Genomic DNA, 20,724 nt, shown 5'->3' with positions numbered 1-20,724 from the left:
AAATACATTTTTATTGATACATTTTGACCAGCAGAGGCCCATAGAGACCCATTAATTTCACTGGACGTGGCCAACTGCTCACATCACTACTTTAGTAGATATATAAACATTAGAAAGGACATTTAAAAATAAATATTATTTCAAATAGCAAACTATTATTTCAAAACGACAGAATCATTTTCTTATACGAGTATTGACAGATAATGTAGAAAAGTAACAAAATCTTCATTCCACTGAGATGAAGGGAACCATTTTTTTAACTAAAGAAAAGTGTCTTTGGGGTCATATTCCCTCATAGTCTCATCTGACAGCTAACAAAACTACCAACAATTAAAAGTTAATATTAAAACCCTTTATATTGACACCACATTAGGGAAATTATTACCAAAAAACTGACACCACAGGCATTTTTGCCAATGATTAATTTGATAAGCTATAAATTCTGATAATTAAATAGATACCAGGATAAAGTGAGTATTTGACGCCCTTATGGTGCATTTAAACGGGGCGCCAGCGTTAAAGCTTGACGGAAGCTTTGTTTGAAGCATGGCCAACAGCCAATCACAATGGCCACAACACATGCTCCTTTGTTCTCCGGTCTTGCATAAACGTACTAGATTATTCGCATAAGGTGATCTGATTGGCTGACGCACACGTTGGCGCTTGAAAAGAAATGTTCAACTTCTTTCACAAGCAATGACAGTGATGCAAAGCCGACGGTTTCACAATTCAGTTCGGCAACGCATGACGTCACCAACTCAAAGTAAATGCTTGCGCCCCGTGTGAATGCACCGTTACAGTATGTACAATAAAACTCTTTTTTGGGCAACTAATATGACCAGCACACAACACGGATAATTTTAAACAAAAAATTATAATTTTTTTTAAAGTATTTTTTGGGAGAAAAGTTTCTTATCTTAAACCCACCTAACTGTGGTTTGTAGAGGTTGGTGTGTTTTGTAAAGGTGGAGAATAGGTGAGGCATGTAGTACTTCTTGAAGAGAGAAAACAGAAACCTAAAGCCTGTGTCCTGGTTCTCTTTGTTTTTCCAGTCCAAGCTGGAGGCCTGTGAAAGAATTAGAGGTTCAAATTACATTATGACAATCCAGTTATGAGCAACATTTACAAATACTGAACCAGAGCACAATTACAGGATCACTTACAGACCGCAAGCGTTATAAACCAAACACCGTCTCACCTGAACAACCATGACCTTTAGCACAATCTGGAGGATGGAGCAGATGTGATCATCCGTCACCTTTTCTCCAGGAACTGCAGGCACCAGTGGGGTGATCTCCTCTGCCACGATCTTAGCTACAAAACCACAAACCACAAAGTCTAAAAATCCTCATACACATCTGAAAGTGTGTAGCACCTTGAACACAATAGTAACAAAGTAAATATATGTACATCCTTTTAAAGAAGTGCTAACAGGTTTAAATTGATGCGCACTAATTTTATTTCAGAGTCCGCTGCTTGTGGTGTTAGTCAACATGTTGCTAGAAGTCTTACACGTGTATATGTAAGAGCTTTCTCAGATATTACAGAGCAATTGAAACAATGAAATAAAAATATTAGTTTTATCAATGATAGCCTTAACACCGAACACTGTGGGTTGTAAAACATGTAAAAACATTGTGCTCGGTATGTCACACATTCGATTAATAGGCAGAGAGTATGCGGTTTTTGTGGCTGTTCGAACACATCGACCACATGAGCGTCTACAACACAAAAGCAATCCGGTCTAATGTGTTTTCGACTACCGAATGTGGCCAAAAGTGGATGAGCTCAAAATGATTTTGACCCAGATTACACATGTATTTCATCCACTCGTGAACCGATCAACCGCAACGCATTTTAATACCAGGTGTAAACAGGACCTATGTTTGGTGTCAGTTTGTAGGGCTTGGTATCGGTAGACATTTCGGTTCCAGTTCTACCTAACGATTCCTGGTCCTGATTCCATTATAATAAAAGAAATATGAAAAACAATGCTGTCAAAATATGTAATGTGAATTGATATTTTCAGTCACTATATCACTTATTCCCAAATATTCTAAATACTGCATGATTTGAGATTTATGCTGTGCTGGAGCAATGTTTGGTCATATTACTTTTACAGACGCCTTTGCAGGATATCATTTTTTTCACACGTGTTACACTTTGCCTTATCGTTATACCTTTGGAAATTTGTGATTCACCAAAATATTTTTGTCTGAAAATGGCCCAAAAGAGCATTTTCGGTGGAAAGACTTTTATCACCAAAACAATACGACCAAAATGTTGTGATGACGCAAACAGAAACCGCGACCTTCACGTGCCTGTCTGAAGCAACATGTCTGCGGGATGGACGTATTTCAATATCCCTGTGTCTCAATTCGTTCCCTAGCTCCCGAGGTCGTGAATCAGTATATCGTACACTCAGTAGTGCATACACGGAGAGACGCGTTTCAAAAAGCAAGTGAACATAACATCTTTCTGTTATTGACAGGGAACATACAAACAAAATGATCTCCACAGTATTCTTTTTCTAATAGAAACATTTGTTTAAGTGTATGTATAGATTACAGTCAGAAACCAGTCTGTGCTTATTTGCTCTTAAAGAGACTCAACTAACTTAAGTCTGTGTCATTAATAAAGCAATAAACCCCAAGAAGCAGTGGGTTACCAGTGCATTTTATAACAGCTAAGGGGCGTTGTTAGGCACGACGCTTCGAGGGGTTTATTGCGTTTATAAAACGGTTACTTCATATTCATAACGTTAGCGGGATTTTATAAAATAAAACACAAATAAGTTGTAATTATATTAGTATAAATATTACTCTTCCGCCAAACAAAGTAGTTCCTCAGAATCAAGTGTGGCTGCAACAGAGCGCAGTTCACAAACAACAGAGACGCAGCAAAGGCACAATGAAAATATGATTAAAGACTGTGGTGTTTATTTTATAAATCAACATTCATCTAATTTATACATTAACATTTATATCGTGCAACTGTTGAAGTGATGATCAAATATGTTTGGAAGCATGCTTAACTTTTTCCCCGTCAGCGGTTTTTTTTAAGTTGCCACCCAGTTTTAGTTGAATGCCTTACAGAAAAATGATCTTCTTTAAATAAACATAAGATATAAAATGAAAGAACAGTCCATCCGCTTTCCAACAACATCAAAAAACGTTTCATCCTACCTTCATTTGTTGTCTTATCAGTTATCACCTCTCAAATTTTCAGCTAAATGCGGAGATAATTCCATTTTTGTGAGGAACTTTGTAAGAGATCAGATTCAGAGCCTGATCAAAACACACGCTAAATCCACCACAACGCTGATGTGTCGAGTGAATGCCTCAGTGTTTAAGTTGGGTAAGATTGCCCTCTAGTGGATAATAGCGGAAATATCAATAAGACAAAAAAACTTCAGAGAACGTTTTCTCTTTATTGATGAAATGTTTTATTTATTGACATTTATCTGGATATCGCCATAATTGTGCAAAGGTAGAAAAATTAAAAAATGATTAAAAACCGTGGTGTTTATTTTCATAAATCAATACGCAGCAACAGTGGCGCAGTGATACTTATGATGCGGTCTGAACCGTGGGTTTACCGGGGTATTTTATCACGGCTTAGAACGCGTTTCAACCAATCAGAATGAAGAACCAGAATGAGCCGTTTTATAATGTTAATCAAGCAACCAAAGACAAAGAGAAAATCACTTCTGTAGCTCTAAAAATAATAATAATTATATTTAATTTATACAATAAAGACAGTATTATGATTATTTAATTCAATTTCTGTACCTAATGCTAATTTCAGACCTTACTTAATGTGCAACTTTGTTCTTTTATATAAATGTTTGTAATTTATTTGTTATAAAATTTTTCCCACCCCTTTTTTGCTGACCTAAAAAATAATCCAATCTGTGCCTCAAAAACTGTAATGTGATCGGAACTGTGAGTTTTGTGATCCGTCACACCCCTAATAAAGTTAGTACACAGTCATAGCCATAAATGCAATGGTATTAATAATTGGCATAATTTATTTGGGTGTTTCGGTTTTCGGCCTTGGTTTCCTCTTTTTCGGTTTTGGAATTTTCATTTCTGTGCATCCCTATTGGAAATTACTTCACACTTTTGACTTTATTTATATACACCAAGTATAGACGGTTTCAGCAGTAACAACATAAACAAGCAGCTGTCGTGGTCCGCACGTAACTTCCGGTAAACTTCGCTAATAATAAATAACAACAAAGCTCTTTAAACATAGTTTGTTTATATATCAAGCAAAAAAACAACACCTAGATTACTCAGGAAACCAAAACATTTGTTATTTTCGACGAGGCATTTATTCAAGAGATCAGTTTAGCAACTAGTCAGACCATTAAAAAAAGGAAACCGTAAGTAAAGTTCAGAATCATACGTGTATCGCGTCAGCCCACGTGTGTCCGATGAAACCGTCTATACAAAGCGTAGTGTTTTTTGTAATAAGCTGCTTTAATTCGGTTGTGTGACTTTAAATAGTGGCTCAACGTAATTAATATACATTAGGTAAGACATTGCTATTTAAAGTGACCGCTCCCAGCGCTTTGCCCGTGCATCACATTGGAACCGCTTTTAGAACCGAAACTTAAGAATTTTGCATGGTTCCGGTTCATTTTAAAAATCATAATCGGTTCTGAATAAGAACCCTACAGGTGAGCGATTTAACAAACGACCCTGGTTGAGACATTTATCCAACAGAGCTTTTTTCAGAAAGTGTTGAGAATGTTTACACACTTCAGAAAGTAAATCACGTATGACATACAGTTATGCACAGGAGATGGTATTTTAATATCCCAAAAAAAAATTTTTTAAGGAAGCACATGAAGTTCCACATTAATCTCACCGGTGTCCCTACAGTGTTTGACATCCCAAAAGATGGAAAAACCTTGAGGATGAATCTGTAACTTTTCAGTTATACTGCGAAGTATTAAAGCTCCTCAGCATTAACCGAAAGAAAAAATCATCTATTTTATATCCACATTCAATGTGCTTGAAACGAATGTGTCATTACAAGTTCAAGGGCATTGATAAAATCTATTCTGAGAGGAAACATCAAGAGAAATTGTTCCTTTCAGCGTTCAACAGAGTCTGACCTCCTTTTACGCGTTAATAGTAAATTTAAAGTGTCACACGACCATTAATGGCCATTATTAAAAACTCGAAAGATTTGTTGAATGAAATGCAAGAAGGGCAACTATGTGAACAGGAAAGAATAAAGGGGTGACTGTGTACTTCAGGTGAGGCGAGGTATGCAGAGCATTAGTACTGAGTTTAACTCATCTGTCCAGGTGCTTCTGTTGAAGAGGGTACAAGGCATTATCTGAACGTCAGCCCTCATTTCATTTAGCAGATATCACCTCTCCAATGCTGAGAATTAACAGGCCCGGGTCCCATTAACACACCCATCTAATGCATGTCGCATTGTAATCGCTTCTTTAAAACATGTCGCAAAATAACTGAAACCTGGTCTTAGGTATGATATGTATTCCTGTATGTATGGGTATGTTTTTACCATCAGGTGGGTTGGAGAAGGGGTTATAGATGATGGTGTCCAGTGTGCATGGTCCTCTGGATGAGGGTACAGCAGGGAATCCTGGGATCAGACAGGCGAAGATGAGGAGCTGCTCTTCGGCACAGTTACTCTGCAGGGCCTGAAGCCAGAGAAGGAACAAGCGCATACCCTCACAGCGAATCTGTACAAACACACACACACACACACATACAATTACTGCTTTTGGTTACATACACCATATTCAAAGCTATAATTTTATGCTTCATTTGAACTAAACAAGATTTGTATAATTCAATATCTACTGATTTTTTATTTGTACCACCCACCTTGAATGAGTTTCCAGTGTGCAAAAGTTTTTTGAGAATTGAACCTAAATATGAAAAACAACAACAGTGTAAGGCAACACATCTTAACAGCTTTGTGACACAAACAAATAAAATCATACAATGATGCAAAGCAAAAACATTTGTATTAAAGTTGGACTTGTATTTATGCAACTTAACAAATTAAGAGTTTTGTTTTAATTTTAAATTAATTTAAGAGGGTACCAGGCATTATTAATTTTAAATTCATTTAAAATTAAGTCAACTTATCACAGGCCGAAACTTAAAATAGTAGGTTTAATTGACTTGCAAAGCCAAGTTGCTTTAACGTAAAAATTACTTCAACTGGAAACACCTAAAAAAATTAAACTTACATTTTCTCACTTCGAGTAAAAAATTTAGGATGACAAAGCTTTAAGTGTTACCAATTTTTTAAAATAGATCCAACTTTTACTTTTAAAGACATTGCATTGTCTGTCTCAGTATAGAGATGTAGATATATAAAAACAGTAAAAACAGTAAAACTGCTTACATTAATGAACTTCTCAACTTGTAACAATTTTAAGTGAACATACTGTATGGATAAATTGATGACTTTACTTTAAACATTTACTTTAGCCTTATAATTTTTTCTTCATTTCCATTATGAATGTTATGAATTTGCTTTGATTAGTTGCCTGTGTAAATGATTTGGGTTGCTGTTGTCACTGCAGATTAGTCCCAATGTGAACACCCTTCACTCACAAAAGCTACAGTACTAGCTTTAATAAAGCCAAGTAAATATCTTTGCCCAACATACACAAAGCTGGAAATACCTGAAGACTAAATTTCCCTGAGGAATCACTAAAAAAAAAAAAGTATCGGGTACTACGAAGTGATCCCAATGGAAAAGCTCCCAAAAGTAAGCTGACCCGACCCAAACTAAACCAAACCGTGGGGTACTATGCGATGGAAAAGCGCCATAAAAGTCTGTGTGTCCGTCTAAAGGGAAAGCTGAAGCTATAATTGAGGTTATTGCCTCCTTTGAGGGTCTTGCTGTACGAGACTGAAACCACGAGACGCATAATTTAATTTAGAAATTAGCATTTCAAATCATGCCTCTCATTTGCATTTCTCATTTATTAACCTCCAGCGCTCACTTTCTCTGTATCTAATTATTTTCTTTCAAAAAGCTTAGTATTTAAACCAGGTTACACTGTCTCTTTGCTGAACCAACCTCACAAGTAGACACACAAAAAAACTCACACACACATATCGGGTCTTATACAGCAATGCATACAGACACAGTGACACTATTTCAGTTTCAGCTAATACTGTGTCAAAGGAACAGGTGTTTTCAGTCACTTACCTATACTGTGAAACTGCCAGCGACTGTTGATTTTCTCAGGTAGTAGTTGCAGAATTTTCTAATAGAAAAAGCAAAAGTAAAACACATTAAATCAATAGACTATATGATTTTAAGAGCACTAAACATGCGATTATTAAGTACAACATGTTTACAATTATGCATTTAGCAGACAATTTATTGAATTCAATGCATGTTTTGTTTTGTTTAGTGAATCATCATCATTCGATTACGATTTTTATGTCTGCGGTTCAATTTAATCCAATATCTCGATGCATCACAATGTGTTGCATCCTAAAAAATTTTATGAAGTTTATTAAACTAAGTTTGGGAGGGGCATGGTCATCTAATTTAACCAATAAGTGCAAAAAGGTCGTTTAGATATGTATAATGTGGCATCTTTAATGTGTTGATTGAGCGCTTAACATTATAAAGAACTTTAAACAGCGGTCCAAGTTCAAATATATAAAATGCGCTTTATTTACTAAGTCTCCTGCGCATGCACCCTCACCTCATAGAGAGAGAGAAAGACGCACCCCGCACTGCTTTTTAATAATCAATTATTTGTTTTTATGCATCTATGCAAATGTAATCATTCACATCAGCATCGTGTTGCATTGTTAAATGTAAAAAAAAATCATTTTGGTTGCAAATGCTCCTGAAATTTAATTGGCGTGACATTATAATATATTTGGGAGCATTTGTGCGAGTGCAAATGATTGTTGTGGTGAAACCTGTTTTTAATTCTTCATGAAAAAATTAAATATTACATTTTATGAATTCAGTTTATTAAACATGCTGTTTGATAAGTAAAATGTAATTAACCATTAAAGAAAATAAAAATACAGAATCCAGAAAAAAACTGAAAAACGTGAAAATAAATTTGTATATAACTAAATAACTGAATATAAAAATAACATAACATAGGTCCCTATGAATCTACACATTTTAAGCAAGAGCTTGTTTAAAAATGGGCCAAGCACAAGTCAAGTATAAGACAAATAATTTAAGATCAGGTTTGATTGTTCAAGCTTTTAATCTTCAGGATGATAAAGTTGTGGTGCTTGTATAATTATTAATGGATGCTCCTAAATTTTTTAGTAATAATGATAGCTTCCTTAAAGAAGAAAATACTTCTTATCTCTTAATATTTCAATATCACATTAATTGGATATACTTAAGTACATATGTAATAGTATAGTTTGAAAACAGAAAGCTATTCTTTTTATGAATTTCAGAGAAATTTAATTTAATTAAGCACAGGGGCTACTTTGGGGATTTTAGCCTGGATCTGGCCTACCCAAATTCACAAGCTTCTGATAACCACATGCAGAGGTCTACATACAAAAGTTTGGTATAATTTTACAGGAAACCCATTGAAATTACATAAAACACTGTTGAAACTGCTAAAAATGATTGTATATGTTGTCTGTGTTTTAATAAATGTAAAAAATAGGTGCTTTCCTCCTGGGATTCTTGGGAATGAGAGCTTTAATTTGATATAAGAATGTGTGTCATATGTGAATATCCAAATTTGGGAAGGGGGGGGTAGTAAATTAAGTGTAAACAACTTTCTTACAGTAAAATACATGTCAAAGTGATGCATATCTGCAGAAAATAGACATTCTAAGCTTTCAAACAATATTTCATATGGGGTTCTGGCTCCATGACAGACCTTTAATATATCCAGAAAAATTTTAATGGAAAACACGAAATTTAAGGAATAAATAAAACGGAATTTGGGGAAAAAATACAATGGATTTTATAGGGCCCTAACTTATATATAATTTGTGACTTTCACAATAACACTGTGACATTTATAATATATTTGCAATGATTTGGCTGGTGATAAGCATATTTGGCCGTTACGTTTCAATAAGAGTAAATAACATAAATAAGAGTCTAAGCAGTGAATGTGATGTGCATTTTATTTGAAATGGTCAACAGGAAAACATCTAATTACGCAGCCATCTATATATGACTGCTGTGTCTAATAGACACCTTATGGTTACTTTGGACTTAAGAGAGCGTTAAACGTGTCCCTGTAGGGTGATGCATAAAGAGACAAGTAGGCTTAGATAATAGACAAGGGTAATGTAATCAGTGGCAGTACATGACATTGCATTATGGGTAATTGCATTATGACACACTCAACCAAAGATCAACCTGGGATCAATGATGTCTCCGTGTCCGTGCACACGCCTGAATGTGGCCTTTCTTCTGATAACAGACTCACAGTGTGTCAGTGGTGATGCTCGACAAGAAGAGGATAAATAAATCTTCCTCAATGTCAACATAATCTCTCATGTTGTGCGACAGCCGTCACTCAGGCTGCTAAAGGGCCTGTCTTACAGTGTCATTCTCATTTACTTCTTTTGCTGCGTGATGACACATGAGTATGAGAGCATTTGAGCACAGCCGTATTGATCCAGAGCGTCTATCTGTATGTAGAGGACAGCTGGATAACAGCTGTCATTGCCTTGAGGAAGCAGACAAATAACTGTGGGTGATTCCCTTCGGTTTAAGCTCGCACACTTGGGGTCCGCGGAGGAAAGCTAGGGTTTGGTGGGTCTTTGCTACATCTTGCTGCAGTGACAAAATGCACCCTGTCGGAATTGGAATGACGGTTTTGAGATGACTTTGGATGCCAGGGTCTGCGTTAATCTGCGGCAGCTCTCCAAGCATAAGGATGGAGCATTACAACAAGCATTCTTGCATCTGCATTATCCACACTCGGCATGCTTGCCACGTGGCGTGCATGACTGAGAATATACTACACGAGGAGTGATAGGCCTGGACGCCACCCTGGGATTTACAGCTGCCACATGCCACCACAACTTCTGAAGCGGCGTGTCTGAGTGGGGAATGCTTGAGACCGCAACATCCGATAAGCCACTAAGACTTTTGGACCATCTGAGGACAGATGATGGCTGATTACAGGTAGCTTGCTGTGAGCAACATTACTGTTCTTATGCATAAGTTTGTAACTTTCTGACAATGACAGTTTGTGCAATAAAGGTTACAAGTAGCAGGCAGGATCCAATGGGTCAGAGTACTATATCTTTATGCATAACATTATGTTTAGTATCATAATTTAAAATAACTAGTGATGCACCGATGTATCGGCCTCCAATATTTATCGGCCGATTTTTGATGAATTTGAAACCATCAGCATGTCTGCAATAGCACGAGAAAGGCAGATACGGATTGTTTATTAATTAACTGCATAAAGAAATCCATTATATGTAAAAAATGAGTTAATGTTGTTAATAAAATAAATGCTGAATAGCAAAAACCACCTTTGAAGGTTGTCATGCTGTCTTATTATATTTGTTTTAGCTTAATTTGTGCCTCTCTTATTATGTTGGTCAGTTGAATGTTAATTAGATCCAATCCATGTTCAGTAAAAATAATTTGATGCAGAAATAAACTAGCTAATAGGCCAACTGTATAGTATTGTATACAAGTGCCTTAATATCGGTATCGGCATCGGCCAGAAGTTGTCTGTTTAAATCGGTATCGGCCCCAAAAAAATCCTATCGGTGCATCCCTAAAAATAACAATTTATTATTATCCATCAAAGCACAGCACATGAAACACAACGGCCACTATACGTAATGCTGTAATTAACAGACACCGCTAATGGTGTGATGTACAGAGGACATGACTGAACAGAAACTCTATAAACAAAACACTACAGGTCAATAAAATCATTTACTCTGGATTAGGGCTGCATAATGATTAAATCCCAACTAATCGTTTGCAGAATAAAAGTTTTTTTTACATTATATATATAAGGAATAATTGACGACGGGCCATTGAATTATAAGAAAATATTCGCGTCGTGCTGTTACACCGCGGGTGTGCATTATTTTCAAATAATTCAAGGGCCCGTAGTCAATTAATCCGCTTACACCATGGTTACCACAAACAATGCTCTGGTCTGACTCTGGTGCCTATTTTTAAGACATTTGAAAAGTTAGGTGTGCAGTTATCAAAAAATAATGCATACCCATGGAACATTTCTCAACCAATCAGAATACAGCATTCAACAGAACCGTGGTATAAATATATATAAATACTCACACATACATGTATAATTTTAAGAAAAATATATTTATATATTATGTATATTTAAAAATAATGCTGCTAATATGCTATTATTTTATCAACAGACTCAGCGTTTAAATAATATATATTATAAATATATTACATATTGAAAGATGAAAGGACATATAATAAATTATATTATTCAAAACAGGTTGGCCCAAGCAACAGTCCCAGCAAAATAACCCATTATTTCTCTAGAAATACCACTGCAATTTCTGAATTATCCAGAAGGTGGAAGCAACACAATGCAAATCCCAATGCAGATCATTCAATAAAGTAATGAAACAAAATGAGCAAAGTAATTAATAAATGACACACATAGTAAATTTTAAGACATACATTCGTATTCCATAATAAAGAAAGAGAGAAAGGGAGGATACATTACAGTCTAAAAAACGAGAAACAAAGGAATAAAGGAACAGGATATGCCAGAATTTCCCAATCACTAACTGAATTAAGTTTACTGACTTTACTATACTGGGGGTTTGGTCTTACCAAGAATTGTCATATAAAAAATACAGACCTTATCATAAACAGTTTATTTAAAACCTCTACCACATAGACAATACCATTCTACAATGATAAAATCAAGTGCCTCCTTACAGTTTCTTATTTTTTTTTGAGAATTTTACTCTTAAACAACATTTCATTAAAGAAGCAAAATGGGTTATATGTTGTTGACTTAATACGAAATAAAAGAAATTAAAAACAAGTGCGTTACTTGTAATATGCTCCCCAGGCCTGCATCTTTACAGTATGTATGGCACTTAAAATGAATTTGCTAATTAAATAAGTTTAATAAAAAAGTTTATTTAATATTTATTAAAAAGTAACAAAGGTAACCAAGACAATATAACTAAATATATGAACAAACAGCTCCATGTAGCCCTGCCTATATTCCCAAGATAGATAGATAGATAGATAGATAGATAGATAGATAGATAGATAGATAGATAGATAGATAGATAGATAGATAGATAGATAGATAGATAGATAGATAGATAGATAGATAGATAGATAGATAGATAGAGAGAGAGAGAGAGAGAGAGAGAGAGAGAAAGAGAAAGAGAGAGAGAGAGAGAGAGAGAGAGAGAGAACTGATAGCAGATTATGTTTCAGCTCCTTGTTTTCTTATTTATGACCTTTCTCAGGCCATTTACATACTAAATGGGGATAAATGGACATTGCTGATGGCCAATCAGTTCTGCTTGTGAAAACATGCACACAATTACAAATGGATTGCTGGCAAAACCTTTTTCAAATTTCGTATAGGGGTTGCCATCACATTAACATATTATCATGGGGTAATGTTCTGATTAAGATAATGCAGATAATAACATAACCGTATACGAGGAGCTCAGATGTAAAAGGCTTTAAACGCCACCTGTTTAAACTAGGGATGTAACGATTCAATCACGATTCAATCGCGGTCCTCATTAAAAATGCTAGAGCCCGACCGATTTATCGTTTTGCCGATTTTATCGGCCGATATGAGCATGTCGCAGATATATCTGTATCGGCGTATAAGCCGCAGATATGCGCCGATATGAACGTTTGTTACAGAACACATTAAATGCATTTGAAAGATGTAAGTACTTGTTTGTCCAGCAGAGTGCGCCATACTGGTTGCTAATGGCGACCCAGATCACTCACTGTAGTGACACCATCCAATCCCCCACCCCCTTCACCTCAGTTCAGTCAGGCTCTCAGTTCAGGTGGCTGCAGTCACGCAGTGTCTTCTTCACAACATTTTTACACCTGGTATTAAGACGCGCTTTGGTCGATTGGATTATAAATGGACAAGAGAGACGCATTCCCGCTTACATTTGGTGTTTTTAATCCGTCTCTTTGTCGACTTGCGAGTTAAAACGCAAGCGGGAGAAATGACGCGAGACGGAGAAATGACACGTTTAAACTACGCGCAGCCGTGCACTTATATATCACTATAAGAGATTACTGCTGCTTGTGTTGTTATAGTTAACACGCTCATTTCAGAGCAATTGATTCAATAAGCTCGCGCAACTCTACACCCTTGCTAAATAAAAGAGGCGGAGCGAAGACGCATTAGTTTTATTAAAGTCTAAAGTTTGCACGGAACCCTGGGTTTGTGTTATAAAAACGTTGTGCACAAGCACAACATTAAACATAGCGTACATTAGTATGTGCTCCGTCAAGCATTGTCTTCGTAACTGTGAGTGCCTAACTAATTTGTGAAGTACACAACTTACTGTAAAGCTAATATTAATCAATGACTTCATAAGTTTCTCTTTATAACGTTATTCTCGTCAAAACTGCAAATGATGCAAGTTTTATGTATTTTGTTCTCTTTGTGTTTTAAAGTTATTTATAATAAGTCAAGTTTACTGTTTAGTGCACTGATATCCAACTAATTTTGGATAATAAAGTTTATTGTTAACTTCTTGCCTATAGTAGGCCTACATATCTTTGTCACATCAATATAAGTGTTGGATCACCACATTTGTGAGTGATCACCACATTTGTGAGTGATCATTGCATTGCATTGTATTTATTCATAGTATATTATGTTAAAGTATATAGTGTATTCTATGTACAGTACTTTAGTATAATATACTGTAGTATATACTGAACTATAATGTACACATAAAGAATATCGGCCGATATATCGTTATCGGTCTTTTTTTACTCCCTAATATCTGTATCGGCATCGGCCCGAAAAAACGCATATCGGTCGGGCTCTAAAAAATGCCTGTCTGAAATCGATTCTGAATCGCAAGGCTGCGATTCTTTGTTTTATGCACAGCTTGTGCCTGTATTACGGCATTTGGTCAGTAGGAAGTCCTTATCAATCTAAAATCATTATGAGTCGGAGTCGTTTATAATGTGTATTTAAAAAAGCAACACTCGTTAAACAAAATCATTCAAAATATTCTTTATTATCATGAAAATACCTGAAACAATTTAAAGAACAGCGTATAAATATTCATGTGTAGACATTTCCTGGAATAGCGTTTGTAATGCTACTTCTTGTGTGGCACAAAGGGAGTTTCTGCACGGGAGCGCCCTCTGGCGTTCGGATGTGCCGGGATTTCACCGTAATTCATTCAAATTCATTCATTGAGAAAACGCGCATTTGCACGATGAATCGTTACACCCCTAGTTTAAACGCAAAATGTTTGTTTTTTTGCCATTGCATTGATGATGGATATGCTGTATACACTACACGTCAATTAAGAGTACTGCAAAACCCTTTAAGTGCAATCAGACTCTTAATGCATTCTGCAAACAAACTGGTATTTCTGAAGGCCTGAGGCCGGGATTAAGTGGATTTGAAGCGAAAGTATTTGATGGACGTTTAATCTGTGCCGAGAGCATTCGTTTAAGTATCTCATTTTTGTAAGAAAAGCAGCATTTTTGGTCAAATCAACATATTTTTATGTTACTTTAACTTAATTTAAGGTGAAAAGCGTAATTTTTAAAAAACACATTGGAAATGGGAGTCGGGCCAACAAAAAAAAAAAAACTTTTTCAACAGTTATGTCAACTTTTCACAAGCCAAAACTTAAAATAGTAGGCTGAAAATTTCCAAGTGTATGATGCAAAGGACAAGCTAAAAATTATCAATATTTAGATGAGATGCATTTACTTAAACACACAAAAAGCTCAAAATATAAAACCTATGGTACAATAATCATCAGAGTTAGCGTTTCAAAAGAAAAGTATTGTATTAAAAAAGTGACTTTAAGCATCAATCAGCTGAGCTTTTCTTCTCTCTCTCTCTCTCTCTTTCTCTCTCTCACACAAACATATATGAAAATTCTCCCATACAAGGAATCAAGAGTATTTCCTAAAATATAAAAATAATAAATCATGTGAAAGTGAGCATTCCCTAAGCATCCATGATTATTTAAAAGAAACTTGAAGTAAACATATTATGTAAACTCATTAGTATTTCTCTAAAAATACAACTTTAGTAAAACGGGTCAAAATTAAAGACTAAAGTTCAATGCACTGTAATCCAGTCCTAAGAAAGCTCTAACTGTTGGTCATTATTCATAATTATTACCAGGTAATTTTATTCACTGGCCCTTCAATGGTCTGCATTTTCTAGCTCCCAAGCATTGAGATCCATATTTTATTTATGTGTGCCTTTATACACCTTTCTATAGTTCAATTAATGAAGAGACATGTCTTTTGAAGTGAAAACCATTTCTTAGTACAGGCAATGTAAACAAAACTGACAAAACATGTCCCTTAGTCAACTTTCCCATATTTACAAGGTACTCGGCAGTCAGTAAAGAGGGCAAAAACAGGCCAGAGTAACGAAAAGCACTGACCCAGGATCAGTTCAGTCACATGAAATGAGATCAAAGATCGAGGGATCAGAGGTCTGATTATGTCATAGATTACAGAAGGTCCTGAGACCATGAGTAAGAAACAGTCTGGTAATACCAATATCCAACAAGAAATATCCTGTAAAATCAGCCAAGGAAAAATTTAAGAGACCACTCCAGTTTTTAGTTTAATCGTCATTTCTAGATGTATTTTTGACCATTTCAGTCCAATGTCTTTTAGAATTTCAACAAAAGCAAACCTCAGGAGTGACAAAGTCACCCAACAGCAAGTGTGAAAAAGACAGAGCATGACAAGAAGACAAAGATCGGGAAACACATTTTTTCTTTTGTTATTTTTTCATGTTTTCCCCATTTTCATTTTCAATAAATAAATGCAAATAAAAACATAATATTTATTAAGAATTTGGCAGAAATGTTGTTGAAAGATTAAACAAATACCTCAAAATAAAGTAAATGATACGAAGATAGGCTTGAAACGGCTCACATAAATCATATAAAAGTACATACATTATTCACACTTTTCAAGGTCCAATTCTTACTATTAACTAACTATTTACTACTTTGCCTCAATATAGTCCTGCTTATTAATACTTAGTAAAGTAGTTGGTAAGTTTAAGTATGGGTAGGACTAAGGATGAAGAAGAAGATTTTGCAGAATTAGGCATTAAGAAGTACCTTTAGGTATTAATATACAGCAAATATCTCATTAATATTAATGCTAATAATCAACCAGTTAATAGCGAGAATTGTAATCTGTGTTTATTCTTATTAACTCAACAAAGTATTATAAGAAGGATACATGAAAACACGCATTGTAACCATAGACTTTTTTTAAAGTTAAATACATTATATAATTGTTCAAAAGTCCATACACAGTATTTAGTTTAATAAGCGTGTTGTGCCAATCACTTCGCCCAAGTAGCAGTTCTTTGCCTTCTGAGAATATAGTTCTCATTATATATACGGTTAAAAGGTGGCTGTCTCATATGACCCTGTTATTTGTACACGCTGTGACTAAACAAATCACAACATATAAATATGAAAATGTTGGCGTTATTTTGGTCATAGTTACTTTGTCATTTTAGCATATTTAGCAGTATGCTAGCTGGAGCCATTTACTTCCAGTCTTTGTGCTAAGCTAGCCTAGCAGTGGGTGCATCAGACAGAGAAAATGGGACGCACAGAGATGAAAAGGGTATGGACTTTATCTAACTCTGGGGGGTACGTAGCCTGGATGTCAGCCGATCTTAGCCCCGCCCACAACATTTTGAGAACGGGAAGATCGGTCTGGGGTTTCTGCGTTGAGGAGCTACTATGCTAGACCAAAAGCTGGTCGAACCAATGAAATTGTCAGGGCGGGCTTTATACGATGATGGACAGATGATCAACAGTAACGTAATGAACCATGTCACCAAAGAGCGCGTGTGTTAAATCTGTTTACAACGAAATGGCTGCCGCTGTAGAATTCCGATGTGTGGATTCTGTTCTGTTCTAAAATATATCGACAGAGCATTGATTTTAAAAGAGGAACAGAGAAACAAGAGCAAGGCATTTGTTGATGTTTTTGCCATCCTTCCTACGGGATTCGGCAAAAGTTGGTCGCAATTGAAACTGGTATCAAGGCGATGCAACTCGGCGTGAATGACGAGATGGATATAATTAGCGGTCATTGCCAGCTTCTTTTCGGAAGCCCAGAATTGTGGTTGCTGAATAAGTGGAGGACATGCTAGGCTCCAATATTTTCAAGCCAACGTAATGGGTCTCGTCGTGGATGAAGTTCACCTAACGTACAAATGGTAAGAGACAGTCTTACTGTATGACTTAGTGTTGTGATATAAACGAAATGTTGTAAACATAGTAGGTGTTGATGTACGTTCTCTAAGACTTAGTATAATCACAATCTTATTTGTAGCAAAATAACTAGCAGTTCGGTCAGGCTGCAAAAGACGTAACGTACGTGACACACTCCGTTGCTCTGATTGGTCGTAGGTCTATCCAATTGAGTGCAGAGGCGTTTTTCGATTGAGACACACCTCATAATTATAGCTCAATGGAGCGGTATCAGACTCAAATTCTGACTAGAATTGAGTATGACAACGTCAGGCTAGGGGGTACGGGGAATAAGCTAAAGTCCCAAAAAGTCAGCGTGTTCCTTTAAACTGGTTATAAATTGGGTGAATTCAGACTTCACGTGGCTCTTCAGAGACACATTTTGGCAGGAGCGCTTTAAGAGGAGATGGAAATGCAAGGCAAATGCGTGTCTTGTTTTCCCCAACTGCCTCTCTCTTTGCCATAAGAGGCTCTTTGTGTTTGTGTGGCACCTGTGAGTGTGAGACATTGCTGTGGACAGCCCACACTGAGCAGAGAGGAAGCCGCTATTATCTGCCCATCTGGATGCCAAAGACGCTGTCTTAAGCTAATGACTATCAAGGGTGATAACAATGCTCTTATTCATCATCCAGGGTGTTTCATGACCAGCCGTGATCAGATAAGTGTTTGAGACCGAGTTTATCTACAAAACTCAATGTAAAGCAGCCATGCCTGACTTATACTACATGTGCAATGACTACCAATGTGACGTGTTAAGTTTACAGCATGAACCGATTGTCCATGTATTGTCCAATGGCTTCATGCTGCAGATCACATGAGCTTACGAATGCTGCACATTTGCATAAAGCTGAACTTCAACAGTGTTGGACTGACTGTCAAAGATCTCGGTCACTAACATCTTCTCAAAGTTTAATTTTCAACCCACCATGTATAGTAAAATTGGTGGCAATATATAAGGAGCTCAGATTTGAAACCCTGTAGGTCCGTCTGACATGTTTTCTTGTAAATGAGCAACTTTTTATCAGGCTACTATGCTTAGGTTCAGTAATTTCACTTTAATGCCAATTATGCATTTTCTTTGAAACTGTATGCATTGTGCAAATAAATTTGAACTGACCTGAATTAAAATGAATTAACTTTCAAAGAAATTGGATCATTTGTCATTATTACAAATCACAGTAGTTGTGAACCATCATTAGTACACTTCAGTTGATGTGGGTTGGCTTCAAATTTCTTTGTGTATGCATTTTAATGTTCTTGGTAAAACAGTGATGGGATGGTCAGGGGTTTATCAAGCGTTTGGAGGATAAATACAACACAAAAACATACAGTCGGACCATTTTTCACACATTTACACAGAGGAAAGCAGCCAAAATCCACTGCTGCGGTAGATGGTGCCAGACACAAAGAGAAAAGCTTAGAGGAGGAGGAGGAGGTGTACAACAATACAAGCCCCCATCACCACCTTCCAGACAGCAGCTTGAGGGATCATCTCTCCTCTGCCGACCAATAAAAAGGGGTCAAACAGCCATCACAGTGTGGCGTTTGGCATAATCCCTTCCAGCAGTAATGAGAGGACGGGCTGTGACACAACATGAAGGAGGAATGAGGATGGTGCTGCTGTAAATGGGCATGTGTAAGATGGAGGCTGCGGTTCTTTCATGCTGCCACTGTGAAAATCCAATTACAGTTCATTTACTCCCTTCACTGTATGCAGGAGCTTGACTAGAAAGATTCAGCACATTCGTGTAGTCATGAGCCGATCATCAGAGATGTTTGAATAGTCATCGATTACGTTGACTACAAAATTATGTAACATTATTATTGCATGCAAACCGGATATATAGATTATATGTGACCCATGCTGGCAAATGGAGTCGGAATGAGCAAATTTTCAAAAATGAGTTATTTATATTTTGACTATATATTATATTTAGGCATTTTCTATTAAAAATACTTTAAAACGATCTATGATTTTTGAAGTCTGACAAACAATTCCTAATTCCATGTTTAAAAACCAAAATGTTAGACGCGCATTTGGATGCACGCATCCAGGGCTGCCTAACGATTAGTCGCCACTGATCATTTGCAGAATAAAAGTTTTTGTTTACATAATATATGTGGCTGTACTGTGTATAATAGTGAATAAATAAATAAATAAATATATACACAAATACATGTATAATGTTAAGAATTTTTTTTAAATAAATGCACATGCACAGGGCACCAAATTTGAGAGTGTGCCACTGAATTTTACATCCAGTGCGACCAGTAAATTTGACCTTTTTTTGTGATATAAATTGAAAACAGCACATTGTACTTTCTGCATCTATCATTACAAAATATAATTTTTTTTACTAGCTGCCAGTAACATACTGTAGATTTTACATTGATGTTATTTACTGGCAACAGTTTGTTCAAAGTTAAATGAACATAAAACATTTTCAGTCTTTATCTTCTACAGTAAGTTATTGGCAACCAGCTTCATACAGTGGAAATTAGTAGAAATGTGAATATTTGGTTAGCATTTTGATTTACGGTGTGTGCCCCTTAATTTTCTGGTTGCGCCCCTAAAATTTTCAGTTGGGGGCCACTGTGCTCCTAGTGAAAAAGTTAGTCTGAAGCCCTGATGCAAATGTTTCTTAAATATATACATGCATGTGTGTGTGTGTGTGCGTGCATTTATATATAATTATTATACACAGTACACCCACATATACCATGCAAACCAAAACTTTTATTCTGCAAATGATTGTTAGGCAGCCATATGCGCCTCTTTGTATTAGATTAAGCATTTAGGACGGTACACACCTCTTGGAAAACATACAAATAAAGATCATTTTAGTTGTTAAATGGGATAGCTAGATGAGGGCTTAATGTACTTCAGGGTTTATACAGAAATCCTTAAGTTAAATTAACTACTTTTTACTACCTTTTTTACTACCTTCAGAATATTTTTTAAAACCATCACGACACTGAATGGCAAGTGTTAATCAGCAACCTTTCTATTATTTACACAGATTTTGACATATATAACATATAAAAAAGAATTAAAGTGAAAAAAATTCTTCTGACTGAAATATTTTTCAGGGCAAGTCATATTCCTTTACCTAACACTTTATGTAGGCGAGACCAATAGCATTTTAAGGGGAGATTTTTTTTGCCATAAATTCCACATTGAAGTCTCCTGTTGCATATATAGGTAGCTGTAGTTTGCAGGGCATTTCAAATTAAGGCG

General features: G+C 36.0%; 1 protein-coding gene across 7 annotated transcripts in view; it reads right to left on the bottom strand.

The window, feature by feature from the left end:
* Nucleotides 1-20,724, bottom strand: part of ralgapa2 (Ral GTPase activating protein catalytic subunit alpha 2) — a 162,621-nt gene that overhangs the window by 110,667 nt on the left and 31,230 nt on the right. For all 7 annotated transcript variants that reach the window (XM_073869774.1, XM_073869777.1, XM_073869771.1 and 4 more), the window contains exons 4-8: nt 7,216-7,273; nt 5,871-5,914; nt 5,545-5,725; nt 1,199-1,314; nt 928-1,066 (exon numbers count right to left, since the gene is read on the bottom strand). In XM_073869774.1, coding sequence (XP_073725875.1) covers nt 928-1,066; nt 1,199-1,314; nt 5,545-5,725; nt 5,871-5,914; nt 7,216-7,273 — 538 coding nt within the window. The remainder of the gene's footprint in view (nt 1-927; nt 1,067-1,198; nt 1,315-5,544; nt 5,726-5,870; nt 5,915-7,215; nt 7,274-20,724) is intronic.

This window comes from Misgurnus anguillicaudatus, chromosome 7 (genome assembly GCF_027580225.2).
Source record: "Misgurnus anguillicaudatus chromosome 7, ASM2758022v2, whole genome shotgun sequence".
Lineage (NCBI taxonomy): Eukaryota > Metazoa > Chordata > Actinopteri > Cypriniformes > Cobitidae > Misgurnus > Misgurnus anguillicaudatus.
The sequence above is the reverse complement of the archived record's forward strand: the minus strand, read 5'-3'. Positions and strand labels throughout refer to the sequence as shown.